Source organism: Odocoileus virginianus, unplaced genomic scaffold (assembly GCF_023699985.2).
Source record: "Odocoileus virginianus isolate 20LAN1187 ecotype Illinois unplaced genomic scaffold, Ovbor_1.2 Unplaced_Scaffold_4, whole genome shotgun sequence".
Taxonomy (NCBI): domain Eukaryota; kingdom Metazoa; phylum Chordata; class Mammalia; order Artiodactyla; family Cervidae; genus Odocoileus; species Odocoileus virginianus.
This window is the reverse complement of record NW_027224266.1, coordinates 195474-210995: the sequence shown is the minus strand read 5'-3', so window position 1 is coordinate 210995 and position 15522 is coordinate 195474. Positions and strand designations below refer to the sequence as shown.

At 41.1% G+C, this 15522-nt stretch overlaps 1 protein-coding gene across 7 annotated transcripts in view; it reads left to right on the top strand.

The window, feature by feature from the left end:
• Nucleotides 1-4464, top strand: part of SH3KBP1 (SH3 domain containing kinase binding protein 1) — a 341920-nt gene extending 337456 nt beyond the window's left edge. For all 7 annotated transcript variants that reach the window (XM_070462384.1, XM_020914380.2, XM_020914383.2 and 4 more), the window contains 2 exons: nucleotides 2347-2410; nucleotides 3415-4464. In XM_070462384.1, coding sequence (XP_070318485.1) covers nucleotides 2347-2410; nucleotides 3415-3456 — 106 coding nt within the window. In that variant the 3' untranslated portion in view covers nucleotides 3457-4464. The remainder of the gene's footprint in view (nucleotides 1-2346; nucleotides 2411-3414) is intronic.
• Nucleotides 4465-15522: the final 11058 nt, after the last annotated feature.

The window sequence follows — 15522 nt, the reverse complement described above, 5'->3', positions numbered from 1 at the left end:
ACTGTGCCTGGGAAGACAGAGGCTAGTGTATGCAGTGTTTCCCAAACATCATTGTCTTTTCCCCGAAGCATTCTAAGATAAGGCTCCTGTGGAACTCACTTTGAGCCCTGCGGGTGTATCCTGCTTCTGTTCCGCTCAGGCTGGAGGTGTTCTATGAACTCATCCTCTGCCTGGCAAGGGTTCATCAGACAAATATGCAGAACTGCAGGATGGGACTAGAGTGGGTCTTGAGGGGCCAGCCAGGCTGCCCCTAACTCCTCCAAGTCCCCAGCTCCTAGCTGACCCTGCACAGGAGAGCTGTGGGTACCCACAGGCCCCACCATGTCCAGGAAATGGGTGTCCCCTGCCTAGACAGTGACCCCACAACCCCAGTTTGTCCCAGAGCACTCGTTCTCAGCCTTTTGACCAAGATGAGTCAGCCACTCCTGGATCCAGGGCTTCCTGCCTTGGGGCCCTCCTTCTGGGAAGTTCCTAGAACTTTCCTGTCTGAAATGCCCTGTGCCTGTGTCCTGAGTGCAGAGTCACCGGTGCCTGGGGGCTGCTCCACCCCATGTTGCTCTCTCCACTGTGAAGCCTGGGTGTGGTCGGCTGGAATTGTGCTTCCCCAGCCAACTTCTTCTCAAATCAGAGTGGCTGATTTGAGAGAGTGGCTCCTCTCCAGGGCCTGGCCTCCCCGCCCCAGGGTACTGGGTCCCCACCAGTCTCCCACCTTTGCTCTCTGTGTCACTTCCCATGCAGCATTCAGCTCAAGTCTGTGCTGACACTGCTCATTCCCAAATCTGTAGTTCTCGCCTCCCTGTTCTGTCCTGGATCTTCTCCATCAACTCCCCCATTGTCTCCCCTCCTCATAGACACGTACCCTTTTTCACTAGTTCAAGACTTAGCAACTTCCTTCACACCTCCTTCCCCAATGAACTCCCCCACCTGAACTCGACTCCTTCCTGGAGTCATGCTGTGTGTTTCAGGCCCCATCTTATACTTCTCTCCTAAACCCTAAGTAGGGCCCACTGAGATCATGGTACATAGTGTGTGCATGAATAAATACACAAACAAAGCATGACCAGTGCATGTCAGAGAACCCAGTGTGTCGACCACAGTGCTAGGACACCGGTCCAACTACAAGGACCACCATGGTGCTCATCTGAAGTGAGCAAATGCTGTATAAAGCCTCTGCAGTCTTTGCTTTTTAATTTCCCAGTCTAGTTTGCACACATGCATGTGTAAAATGGAGTGTCTAGTACCCTAAAATGGAGCACAGCTCTCTGACCAGAGTTAGCATGGTTGTAGTGAACTCAGTCTAGAGCGAGTTTGTGAGATGATTCATTTTGTTCTACTTCATTATTTAACGTTAGAAAGGGCACCGGGCTTTGTGTTCTAACTTGTGTCTACTTTGTCTATGACATAATTACTGTATCCTTAGTTCAGTTCTTTTACCTGCAAGTTTTCAGGTGTTCCTATTTGTAGGATTCTGTGAGAATATCTAAAAACATATTGCTAACCTTTCAGTAATTTAAAATTCGTGAAAATAAAGGAAATATATATATATACATATGCTGCTGCTGCTGCTAAGTTGCTTCAGTAGTGTCCGACTCTGTGCAACCCCCACCAGGCTCCCCCGTCCCTGGGATTCTCCAGGCAAGAACACTGGAGTGAGTTGCCATTTCCTTCTCCAATGCATGAAAGTAAAAAGTGAAAGTGAAGTCGCTCAGTTGTGTCCAACTCTTAGCGACCCCATGGACCGCAGCCTACCAGGCTCCTCCATCCATGGGATTTTCCAGGCAAGAATACTAGAGTGGGGTGCCATTGCCTTCTCTGATATATACATATATGTGTGTGTGTGTGTGTGTGTGTATATATATATATATATATATATATATATATATATATATATATATATATATATATATGGGGAGTGGTAAAATGTCTGCAATGAATATTGTTGTGTAAGTACATGTAAAGACCAGCAATTCTGGAAGAAAGGACTTCCAGAAGAGGGAAGACGACCAAATATGAGCCTGGATACCTAGAGACTAGACCCTGAGCAAGTCAGGCCACCCCCCTGAGCCTCAGGTTCCCCTTCTTCTTCTAGAAGAAGCTTACATTAAGGGATTTCCAAGGTCACTTCAGACCTATTATTTAATGGCTGCATATTTGGGGAGCCGAGAAATAATGGCCTTTCTATCTATACCAGGCTCTAAGCCTTAGCCGTACAAAGAAAATAGTGTAATGTTCTGTCCACATCTTCTTTGTAAAAGGAACAGATGGATTTTGTAGTGATAAGAGATTTCTTATCTCCTGTTTTAAAAGTCTGGGCTTTGTTTAATATTACTGCCATTTGCTTTCCAGACGAGAGATTAAGCAGTTACTGTCAGAGTTGGATGAAGAGAAGAAAATCCGGCTTCGGTTGCAGGTGGGTCCCTTGGGGTCCTGTTGCCCCATGAGAGGCTCAGTTGAGGGTGGGAGCAAAGTCCAGGCTTTATTTTGAAAATAGATGAGAGTTACTTTTCTACCAATTGAAATGGGCTTCCTGTGACAATTGTCTTAGAATGACACAGCCTTACTCACATCCCCTCCTGGGACCTGGGAAGTTTTGGAGAAGGGAGGCATTAGCAAATGTGCCCCCAGTTGGGTTTCTCATTTGTAATCCATCTCTTTGAAAACTACTACCCCCCCCCCCATTTCCGGAGGCCTCATTGTCACAAGTACCAGAGAGTGTGGAGCTAGGGAGACCCCATTTGTGTTTCTGTCATGTGGCCATTGAAGCTCAAAGGACCACAGCTGTCCACACTTGGTGCCTGCTCTTTATTTCTCTACTTCTCCCTGACAGCTGTGTCTGTCCTGCAGGGCATCAGAGCTCTGTCCCCCTCTGGCCTCTCTCTGACCTAACTCAGCCATGACCGAAGGGCAGAGTGTGTAGGAGTTGGAAATGGTGGGCTTTCTGCTCTCACGCAGTCGGTTCCTTTGGTGGTTACTGGGATCCATGGTGTTTAAAGGATCGGTAACTGCACGTCATCACTTTGGGGATGCTCATAGACACCCCCTTGGGCCCAAGCACAGCAGCCTTCCAGCCCTGCCAAGTGGTCCAGTGTGTCAGGACAACCTGCTCCACCCTCTGACCAAGAAACTGGAATTATTGTTGTATTGTTGTTTTTGACAAATTTTGGACATTTGTAGCTGGAGAATTCAAACATCTACCCTCTCCTCGAGCTTTGTGTTGATGTGCCTATTCTTTTGGTTTATATCATTTCTGGCATCGTGATCAACTCTTCATTCAGATATCATTTCACTCATTTCACCTTTCAAACTGTCAGGTTGATTATTTTCTTTCAATCAACCAAGCTGCTTATCTTTCCAGCTTTTATCTAGCCAGCAAATTGATTGTGATTTTGTTCGGCTCTTGTTTTTCCTTTGTAGATGGAAGTTAATGACATAAAGAAAGCTCTTCAATCAAAATGAATACTTGATAAATGAAATGTCGCATTATTCATCCCGAGTCCAAGACTCAAATTTTCTGCCCCAGCCAAAATAACCTTGTGCCAAAAGATTAAAGGTTTGCCTCAACACGTCCCTGTTTGAAAGATTAGCACAAAAGTCTTGATAGCACAACACAAATTCCATCCAAGAGGAGATTCTTCCCCATGGTATAGTCCTGGGTCTGGCACTGGTTGTGACTTAAACAGAGCAAATTGTGCTAAAGGCTTTTTTACTATGAGATCTCATATGAAACGAAAACTCAGGCAGTTTAGTCCATAGTGGTACTATTTTGATGATATTTTCCATTAATAAAATGTAATTTTAGATTCTTCGTTTACAAGCTTTATAATTTTATGATTTTTTTTTAAAGCGTGTTTTGCCACAGATTTCCCCAGTGTTTGTACTACACACAGTCCGGAGTGAGCGTCCCATTCTTTTCGCTTTACGTGAAAAGCTGCCTCGCTCTGTGTCCCCCTCAAGGATTCTATTACATATGCAATTTTAGGTCCAACCTGTCCCTTCTCCTGCCAGCAAACCCCACCACCCTAAGATAAATTGTAGCTTATATATGATGGTATATTTACAAAAAGAGAAAGAGAAAATCTGGTATTTGCAATGATCTGTGCCTTCTTTTTACCACCCTCTTGATTGGAGCTTTTGTGATGCAGCTACCATGATTTAAAAGACACACACACACATTTTTTTTCTAGCCACTTATCAAAGTCCACTAGAGGCCACTGTCTTCAAAGCTTCTCTCGCCTAACCAAAGGTCTTAAGAGGAGACAGCTGTGAAGTTGGGCGCGCTCTCTCTTTGGTACCAGCTGTGACTTTTAAGTTCTAGTTTTAGGTTGTTCATGAACTAGAAATGTCACCCCTGCTTGATTTTTCATCAGCCAAGTTAAACCCCTGCTTCCTGTCCTTTGCACCTTTTGAGTGAACAGAATATGCATTATTAAAGCAAAAATAAATAAAAGTAAAAATGAAAACCAAGGGGGGGGAATGTTGTATTCTTTCCTGCACTGGGCCATCATGTGTGCTGTTGTGGAAACTGTACTCACATAATGTCATTTGCCTTGCTTTCTTGTAACCCTTTCCTCAGGTCCAAGAGAAAGGGGGGAGGTGCTTGTTGAGGTGTAGCCGTTGGCTTGCTCTTGCATTCCTGGAGTTGCTTTTTCCGACCCAAGGAAACTGGTGTTTGCTTGTCTGCTTTATCTCTGTAGCCAATGACGAGTTCAGCCTTAGACTCTGTAACTGTTTTCTCATCCTTAGCTGAAAATAAGGGAAGCATACTGTATTGCAAGACTGTTTGGAGATTGGGGTGTGGGGGATGGTCCCTTCATGGCCCCTGAAGATGTTTTGTGTATTTCTAAAAGGCTGCTTTGTCCATTTCCTGAGTTTTAAAGTGAAGCTTCTAAACATCAGTAGATGCGTACGACAAAGACTGAGAACTGATGAAAATGAAGGAGTGATGCAAAAAAAAAAAAAAAAAAAACCCAACCACATATTGATCATCAAAAGTATTACAAATAAACGTCTTTTCCTCTCTCCCTTCCTTCCTCCTCCCTCTCACCTACATACTCAGCCTTGTTGCTAGAGGCAGCTACTTCCTCTAGAGTATTCACAGATCCCTGGACATCCTGGTCTTCCAGGTGGGGTTCCAGGGTGAAGGCGTAGTTAAGGGAAGGGGTGTGTAAGGAAAGACGCTTCACACCCTTCACTCTCACATCTGAACATACTGCCTTTCCAGCTACCTTGCCCTTGGTATGCTGGGGGCCAGGAGCACCATGTTTCCAAGAGTGAAATAAAATGTTCCTGAGCCCCTTGACTGTTCTAAGAGTTTCTATGTTAAATTTGAAGCCTTCAGAGATTCCCGCCACCTAATATAAGAATGACGATAGGATTCTTTTACATTTGGATATCTCACTCATTATGAAAATCCCTAATGATATAGTTTTATATAATGTGTATACAGATGATTGTGAATAGTTAAATTGAGAGGTTAGAGCACCCTTGTGGGGCATTGGTGACCTGGAATACAAGAGGGATGTTACCTTCTCATAGAGTCATTGACTTACAGGAGAAGGAGAAGCAATTCTAAAAGGAGAAGTTGGCATATGCAGCTTCCTTTCTGCCCTATGGGCTAGCCAGCAAGAGGATTCTACAGTCATGGAACTGGACGAGCCACCGCCCAAACAGCTGCCATCTTTACAAAATGGACCCATCAAGAATATTGAAAAGCTTGGAAGTATCACTTTTGAAAAAATTCTTTTGCATTCAGCATGGACTTGACCAGCATCAATGGAGATTATTTTTTTGCTTCATTTTCTAAAGTTGTATTTAGAAAAGTCTTAAGTATTGTGCTTTGTAAAGAAGATGATTAAAATGAAGTTTTGTGAAAATATTTTTGTTCAAAGTTGTCATAGTCCAAGAGGAATGATATCTTGGAATTCAAGTCATTTTTCTCCATTTTACACAGTTTGATTACTCTCAGATAAATGTCTTCAGAAGACATGGAATATCATGCTCCTCCCTCATCTTTCCCAAGTGAAGAGAAATAATCCATTAAAATCTGTGGCTGTGAATTCCATTTCCAAGTTGTTTGATTTTGCTTTCATATTTAAGCAGGAGATTCAGGTTAGGTCTAAATTCTTTTTAGTGTAAAAATCATTAAATTATTATTCAAATACTTGTGTAGAGCCATTTTTATTCATACACAGCCCTCTAGACAGCATACTCAAGCACACTTGTTTCTCCCATAAAGACAGCCTGTACCTGTGATCACGTGTGTGTCTTCAGTTACTAATCACAGGCTTTTTATTTCCTTACATAACCATCTCCTGGATGGGAAAACCACAGGGTATATAATTTATTGCTTACAGTTGCCATGATCTGTATAAAAATAAGCCCCGAGTCCTACAAAGGCCTTTGTATTTGTAACCTGAGGTCATCATGGTCTCCTTTTTTTGTATAATATTAGGTTTTAGTCCTCTAGTTATTTTATCACAAATTAGTTATTTTATCACAAATTAATGTCAAGATGTTTTAGCACCAAAGGGATTTGGTTAAAAAAAAAAGTTTTTCTCTTTGGTTTTGTACAAATGAAAAGTCTAACAAAGCAATGCTTGTGTGGGTGATAGGTGTCTAGTGTGGCTAATTGCAGTTTCCAACAGAGCGAAGGCTTGGTTCTTTTGACCCAAGCCAGAGGAAGAAGATGCCAGTCCCCAAACTGGCTCTAAAGAGGAAACACAATGACCAGGGCAGAGAAAACTCTTTCCTAACCAGAAGTAAATGGTTGTCAGTGTGGTATGAACAGAGAGGGGTCATGTCTCTTAAGGTGTTGAACCTTTGCTGTCATTCTTAGTTCTGTCCCTAGGCTTTCCCAACATGTGGAACAGAAGGCAGCATCTGAAGCAGGGAGAATCCATGAAGCAGCTGCAGATTCCTGAGGTGGTTTTATGTCATACCTTTTTCAATTCAGTTCAGTCACTCAGTCATGTCTGACTCTTTGCGACCCCATGAACTGCAGCACTGGCTTCCCTGTCCATCACCAGCTCCTGGAGTCCACCCAAACCCATGTCCATTGAGTCGGTGATACCACCCAACCATCTCATCCTCTGTCATCCCTTTCTCCTCCCGCCTTCAATCTTTCCCAGCATCAGGGTCTTTTCAAATGAGTCAGCTCTTCGCATCAGGTGGCCAAAGTATTGGAGTTTCAGCTTCAACATCAGTCCTTCCAGTGAACACCTAGGACTGATCTCCTTTAGGATGGACTGGTTGGATCTCCTTGCAGTCCAAGGGACTCTCAAGAGTCTTCTCCAACACCACAGTTCAAAAGCATCAATTCTTCGACCTTTTTAAGTGACCCCAAATTGGAGTGGTCTTGGAGCAGCCTCTCTGCATAAATGAAAAAGTGTGTGCAAACCGTATTTGTGAATTCAGAAGCCCCAGTAAAATGGGCTATTATTCCTTTTTTCTTGTTAGAGTAATAGGTGATAAGATGTTTCAACAAAGCAATAGAACAAGGTAACATAGTCAGTTGTAACTAGAATTTTCTAAGGAAAAAATAGAGGAAAAAAAAAACTTGACTAAAAAGAGTTGAGTTCCTGGAGAACCAGGTTCATGGGGCAGTCTTATTTCAATGGCAACAGATTTAATTAAATTATACAGATAAACGGGGTCATTTACATCATGAATGCTTCCCTTCCCTCTCACCCCTATAGACTGACTAGTTCTCCAAGAAACTGAAATGTGTCGGCAAACTTTGAGCACTTTGATGGGAAATTGCCCTGGAAAGGCAAAACTTCATTATAATTTGTGTTAATTTTTTAAAAAAGTCTTAAAGGGTTTACAAGCCAATTTTTAAAATAACCAAGCTAATAAAGTGATACAGAAGAACCACAAAGAAGTCAATAGCGTTTCCAAGATTATTCCCTAAGAGAAAAACAGAAATGTCTTCGGGGAAATGGAGTGGGTTCTCTTGAAACTTCATGAGTATTTCTTATTTTAGGGCCTAATCTGAGAGAACAAGGAACTTGACTGGGGCTGGAGCTGTGTTGTTGAATGCTGAAGGGAGGCTAGGTGAACAGGGACCCTTGTATGAAACACCCACCTATCCCCCCTGCCTTGGCCCAAGGAGGCTCTCAAAAAAAAAAAAAATGCTCTTGTTTGTTCTCAATCAAGGCAATCTCCATGGAGGAAGTGAATTTGGAATGAAGAGAGAGAGAAGTCTCAAAGGGAACTTCGGGCCTGGAAGGACAAATGACCTGCTTTTAAAAGGGTGCATCTAGTGCTGAAAATGTGGCAGGGGGTGATGCGGAAGACAAAAAGGAGGAGGCAGAGCAGAGTATGAGACGCTTTGAGATAAGAGGGGACACCACGTGCTAAGGTGTCCCATGTCATGCCTGTTGACAAGAATCCTACCAATGAATCTTCTAAGGTTTAGAGGACCAGAGTAGTGACTATAGGTTCAAATGTAGAACTCAGTCTGTTACCTTGAGTATTTTTAGCTAACTTACTTTTTCTCCAATTATGAAGCTAAAATTATACCCAGAGTAGAAAATAAAAACTGTAAAGAGAAAGGCAGAAAGTATTTGCACATCTCCACCACAGGGACATTGGTAGGATTGTGCCTTCTCGCCTTCTTGGGGTTGGGTGGGGGCAGTTCCTGGCCGATATGGCTGCATGGTGTGGGCATTGAGATTACCAGAGAATGAAAAGAGATGTGAGAGGCTTTGAATTTTAAAAAAAATCAGGTGAAATTGTCCTAATTTTATTCAGATACAGCCTTTAATAATTTTGGTGTCTCCTAATGGAGGTCATTCTGTGTCTGTAGTTTTATAGTTTATACTTAGTTTATCATTTCTTTGTCATTAACTTTTTTTCAAAAGCATGATTTATAGTGGCTGCATAATATTCTATCTCTAGATATGCCAGAGAGCATGTAAGCAACCTTTTCTGGAACATGTATTGAGTGCTTATGATGTGCCGGACACCATGATGGGTGCTGAATGCAAGGTAGATCCTCTCCTCAGGGAGTTCAAATAAGTTCAGGTAAGCAGGCAAGTGTTCCACAGTGAGAGAGCATGACCACAGAAGTCCAGGGGCTTTGGAACTGCATTGCAGAGGTGCCCAATGGAGCCTCGAGGGTGGAGAGGTCAGGGAAAGGACATTTTTGGTTAATTCCAGTTTTTTATGTTATAAAGTTATGATGAACACCATTTGGCATAAATCCATGTCCCCATTTCCAGTTTATCCTTAATACAATTCCTAGAAGTGGAGTGTGAGTTACCTGAGATTATTTAGCAAGGAGAGTTTTTGCTTGAAGATGAACATAGCTGAGGGGCTTCCCCAGTGGCTCAGTGGTAAAGAACCTGCCTGCCAATGCAGGAGATGCAAGAGATGTGGGTTCGATCCCTGGGTCAGGAAGATTCCCCTGGAGTAGGAAATGGCAACCTGCTCCAGTATTCTTGCCTGGAAAATTCTATGGACAGAGGAGCCTGGCAGGCCACAGTCTATGGGTTGCAGACAGTCAGACATGACCAAGCGACTGAGCACAAACATAGCTGAATTAACATTAGTATACAAAAGTGACTAACCACCTATCTGCCCCTGAAGTTGTAGTCACCTAAACCTCCCTTGGTATCAAGTCTGGATCTCTTCCTTCTGGCTAGTCACTCCTCGAACGTCATCTCATCAGAGAGGCCATCCCTAACCTGCTAAATAAAAGAGCAACAATAGTCTTAGTTCTCCCTCAGATTCTCCCATAGGAGCGTGTGTTTCATTCTGTTTTAATCACACACACACACACACACACACATACAGAAACACAGTTACTTGTTTTCTGTCTACTCTCCCTAGAATGCAGCCACCACGAGATAGTGACTTTTTTTCTTCATGCTATGTCCCTACCACCTGAAACATTGCCAAGTGCATAGTAAGCACTTGATACATGTTTATTGATTGAATAGATGAATTGGTAATTGTGACTGAGGCCAATTGGGATTTATTCTATACATTTGAGCAGCCAGTTTTACCTTTACTAAAACTCTTAAGTGTAAAACTGTAGCACTTGGGAGGATTCATGACATAAGAAAACAGTTAATAAAGAAAGCCTTCAGGGGTCCTTGTACCTGAGTCTCAGCCAACACCTGGACCCAAAGGACTGTGCTAACATCACCATGGATCTAGAACAAGTTCACAGGATCTGTACACCATCATCTCTAAGACTTTCATCGGCTATTTTAAAACTGTGGCTACCTTTGTTTAAAGACATAAAGTATTATTTTTTACTTAGATTCACTGTGCAGAATGAATTCAAGAGTGAGCATATTCCTGATCCTTTACCACTGACAGTTCTCTGAAGTTGGCTGAGAACCTAATCAATGCCTCAGGACTGACCATTTGCTGTCAAAGTGATGCATAAGCAGGACATGTAGATGTGCCCTGAGCCTCTGAGATATGCCATAGGGTTCTTGGGGTGTGATCCCCAAAAGAGCAGTTAGTAGCATCACCAACCGGGTAACTGGTAGAAATGAAAATTTGTGGGCCCTGCCCTCGGCCTTCTGACTTAGAAACTCTGGAGAAGGAGCCAGCAATCTGTGTTTTAATGATCTCACTCTCAATGAATTGTGTGTAGAATAACCCTTAGCAATCTTTTTCAGAAATCTCTAGTTAGACTTTGGCTGCAGCAGAACAGGGTGCACCATCCAGAAACTATGCCATGATCTATTAGGTTAAACCATGAGGAATTGACATTTGTAGGTCAAATATGGTCGAACAGGACTTCCAGTTTCAGTTCGGAGATGTAGAGAGCTGCAGGGTGTCCTTCCCATGCTTCCAATAAGAAGAAAGCTAGAGAGACTGGAAAGTAAGAGAGAACTGAGTTTTCAGAGCAAACCGCCATTTCAAAATCTGGAGAGACATAAGCACGTTTTTTTTTGAGACATGGGACCTGAGCATTTGCTTACCAGGGACGGAAGCCACCAGATACTATGGAAATGAAAAAGAATATATCAAAGTAGAAAATTGAGCAAATTGCTTGAGGCTTAGTGTGGTCTAGCTTGAGAGCATGATGCTCCTGGGGAGAGGGGTTAAAACTTTTTGCAGACATTTCCTCCAAGAACCCCTCCTGGCTCTTACAGGGAGGATCACAGAAAATCCATAGAAAATTTATGGTGCAGGGTTGAAAGTACTGGCTTAGGAATCACTGAGAATTCCAGTCAGACTCTTCTCCTTTAAGGAGCAAAAGGCTTATTCTGCAGCAGAGAGGACATGGTCAAAGGGCACTGGTGATATACCACCGCAGCTGGAGGAATCAATTCCACTCAGCCTCAATTCTCATCTCACCTAAAATAATAAAGATTTAATCTTCAGGGAGAAGGGCCTCAAGGCTGTTGATTGAGAATGCTGTTGGATACCCACTGCATCTGGGGAAAGAGATGGAGGAGAGGCAGAAGCACGTGTGATGAAACTGAGGCTTAGATTATTAGAGACACCTCTCTACCATGCCCCACGAGCACACCAACAAGTCTCCAGGAATAACAACAGTGGATTACAGAAGGGAGAGCATTAAGAGATAGACTAGGGAACAGCACAAAAGGAAGCCCCAAAACCAAGAGGAGGGACCAAAAAAGATCACTAGAGGAATTTAATATTTCTGATGTCCATAGGGACAACAGACTTCAGCATGACCACAGTATCTACTCCTTATACAAAATGTGTGGCTTTCAACCAAAAATCACAAAGCATGCCAAAAGGCAAGGAAATTCAGTCTAAAGAGACAAAGCAATTATCAGAATCAGACTTAGACATGACATGGCTCTTGGAAGTATCAGAGAATGAATTTAGAATGATTATGGTTACTATTAATATGTTAAAGGCTCTAATGAAAAAGTAGATAAGATGCAAGGTCAGATAGGTAATTTCAGCAGAGATGGAAACTGTAAGAAAGATTCAAATGGCTAGAAGTCAAAAACAGCAACAGAAATGAAGAATGTCTTCAATGGTTCATCAGCGCTTAAATATTTATATTTACTTGATTAAATACGAGGACTGACAAAGATAAGCAGAGAAGGCACAAGTCACCAAATCAAAAATAAAACAGGGAACATCATTAGGGATCCTGTAGCCATTAAAAGAATAATAAGGGAATACTATGAGCAAGTTTATGATCATAAATACAACATATTAAAAGAAATGGATCAATTTCTCAAAAACCACAAAATATCAAAATTCAACCAAAACAAAATAGACAATCCTAACAATCCTATAGCCACTGGAAAAAAGAACTTGTAATATAAAAGCTCTGAAAAAGAAACCCCCAGATCAAAATGGTTTCACTGGAGAATTCTATCAAATATTTAAAGAAGTAACACCAATTTTACACAGTCTCTTCTAGGAAATCAAGAACAGAACACTTCCCAAATCATTTTTGAGGCTGGTATTACTCTGATGCCAAATCAAGGCAAATATAGTACCAAAAAATTGAAAACTGCAGGTCAGTGTATCTCATGAACCTAGATGCAAAAATCCTCAAGAAAATATTAGCAGACAAAATCCAGCAATATATAAAGAGAATTACACACCACACCAAGTGGGATTTATTTCAACCACGCAAGTTCAACATTCAAAAATCAGTTCATGTTATCTACCATATCAGTTGGCTAAAGATGAATAAATCATATAATCATATCAACTGATACAGAAAAAGCGTTTGAAAAAAATCCAATACCCATGCACAATAAAAAAAAAAAAATTCTCAGTGAACCTAAAATCGAAGGAAGCTTCTTTAACCTGATAAATAGCATCTACGAAAAACTTACTGCTAATATCTTACTTAGGGTGAAAGTCCAAATGCTTTCTTTTTAAGATTGGAACAAGGCAAGGACATCCACTCTCACCATTCTTATTCAACATAAAACTGCAAGTTCTAACTATAGCAGTAAGGGGAGAAAAAGAAATAAAAGGCATAAATATTGGAAATAAGAAATAAAACTAACCCTTTTTGCGAATTACATGATTGTTGACATAGAAAATCCCAAGGGAGGCAAAACAAGAAACTGTCCTGAACTAATATGTGGGCTCAGCAAAGCCATGTAATAATACAAATGCAATGCACGAAAGCACTTGCATTTCTCCATGCTAACAAATGACCATGCTTGCTTTTAAAAAATTAAATACTTGGATATAAACTTAATAAATATATACAAGATCTGGATGCTGAAAATTAGAAAATTCTAATGAAAGACATCAAAGAAGATTGAAATAAATGGAGAGAAATACTGTGTTCATAGATTGGAAGATTCAGCATAATATATTTTCAAATCGATCCATAGGTTTATATAGTTCCTATCAAAAGCCTAACAAGGTTTTTATAGACAGAGACAAGCTTATTCTGAAATTTATATAGAAAAAGGCTCTAATTTAGCTAAAATAATCCTGGAAAAGAGAAGTAAAGAACCATGCAGTAGTTCATTATACAGTAGTCACTATATACAGTATATATGTATATGTGAATATGTATATGTGTATGTGTATAGTATATGTGTATACTACTATATACAGTAGTAGAACTATACAGTAGTCACTCCACCCCACAGTAAAGGCTGCTAAATAGCCTTCTCAGTAATCAAGGCAATGTGGTATTGGTGGAGCAATAGATACCTAGGTCAGTGGAGCAGAATATTGAATCCAGAAATAGATGCACACAAATATGTCCAATTGTTTTTTCACAGAAGTGTAAAAGCAATTCAATGAAGAAAAGATCCTCTTCATCAAATGGTGCTGGATCAACTGAACATCCAAAGGCAAAAAATGAACCTTTATCTAAGCCTCACACCTTATATCAAAATTAACTCAAAAATGGATTTTAAATGTAAAGCTATGAAACTTTTAGGGGGCAAAGGGGAGAAAATCTTTGAGCCCTCAGTCTAGGGAAATAATTCTTTAACTTGGAATCAAAAGCACCATCCATAAATGAAAAAACTGATAAAGTAGGCCTCATCAAGATTAAAAGCTTTTATCTACAGAGCAGAAACATTCTCACAGACATAGAGAACAGACTTGCCAAGGAGGAGGTGGGGAGGGAGAGTGTTGGATTGGGAGCTTGGGACTAGCGGATACAAACTATTATATATAGAATGGAAAACAAGAGCCTATTGTATAGCATGTGCGCATGTGCTAAGTTGCTTCAGTCATGTTCGACTGTGTGCGACGCTATGGACCATAGGCCATCAGGCTCCTCTGTCCATGGGATTTCACAGGCAAGAATACTGGAGTGGATTGCCATGCCCTCCTCCAGGGGATCTTCCCGACCCAGGGATCAAACCCATGTCTCTTACATCTCCTGCACTGGCAGGCGGGTTCTTTACCACTAGTGCCACCTGAAAAGCCTACAGCACAGGGTCTTATATTAAATATCCTGTAATAAACCATAATTGAAAAGAATATGAAAAAGAATTTTTTAAAAATATTAAAAGCTTTTGCTGTTTGTGAAAGACCCTGTGAGAATTAAAAAACAAGCTACAGACTGGTAGAGAAATATTTGCAGCCCACATATCTGAAAAACAACTCCTATCTAGAATATATAGAGAGCATTCAAAACTCAACCATAAAAAAACAAACATTCCAATTATAAAATTGGCACAAGATATGAATAAACATTTACCAAGAAAGATAAATGGCAGAAAAGCACATGAAAAAGTGTTAAACATCATTACCCATTGGAAGAATGCATATTAAAACCACAATGAGATTTTACTACACACGTATCAAAATGGCTACAATTTTTTAAAGTGACAACACCAAATACTAGTAAGGATGTGGAGAAACTGAATTATTTGTACTTTGCTGCTGGGAATGTAAAATGGTGTAGTCATTCTGGAAGACAACTTGTCTGTTTCTTAAAAAGTTAAACAGGCAACTACCATATGACCCAGAAATTGCACTCCTAGGCATTTATCCCAGAGAAATGAAAACTTATGTTCACACAAAAACCTATACATGAATGTTCATCATAGCTTTATTTGTAATGGTCCAAGACCGGAAACAACCCAGGTGGCCTTCAAAAGGTGCATGATTAAAGAAACCATGGTGCATCTCTACCATGGAATAGTGCTCAGCAATAAGTAGAAAGGACTACCGATGCAACAACTTGGATGAATCCCAAGGTTATATACTGTATAGTCCCATTTATAGAACATTCTTGAAATGACAGAATTATAGAAGTGGAGATCAGATTAATGGCTGCCAGCAGTTGGGGATGGGAGGTGAGAGGGAGATGGTTGTGGCAGTCAAAGGGCAATAAGAGGGATCCTTGTAGTGACGAAACTGTTCTGTATCTTGACTGTCTTGGTGCCAATATCCTGGTTTTGAGAGCATACTATAGTTTGGCAAGACGTATACTGTTGGGGCAAACTGGTTAAAAGCTACACTCAATCTCTGAAGGATTTCTTGTATATGATAAAAGAATCATCAAGAGAGTAGCCTGGAAATTACATCATGGAGAAATGACTGAAAGGTGTGGGAGGGGGGAGAAGACCCAAGAGCAGT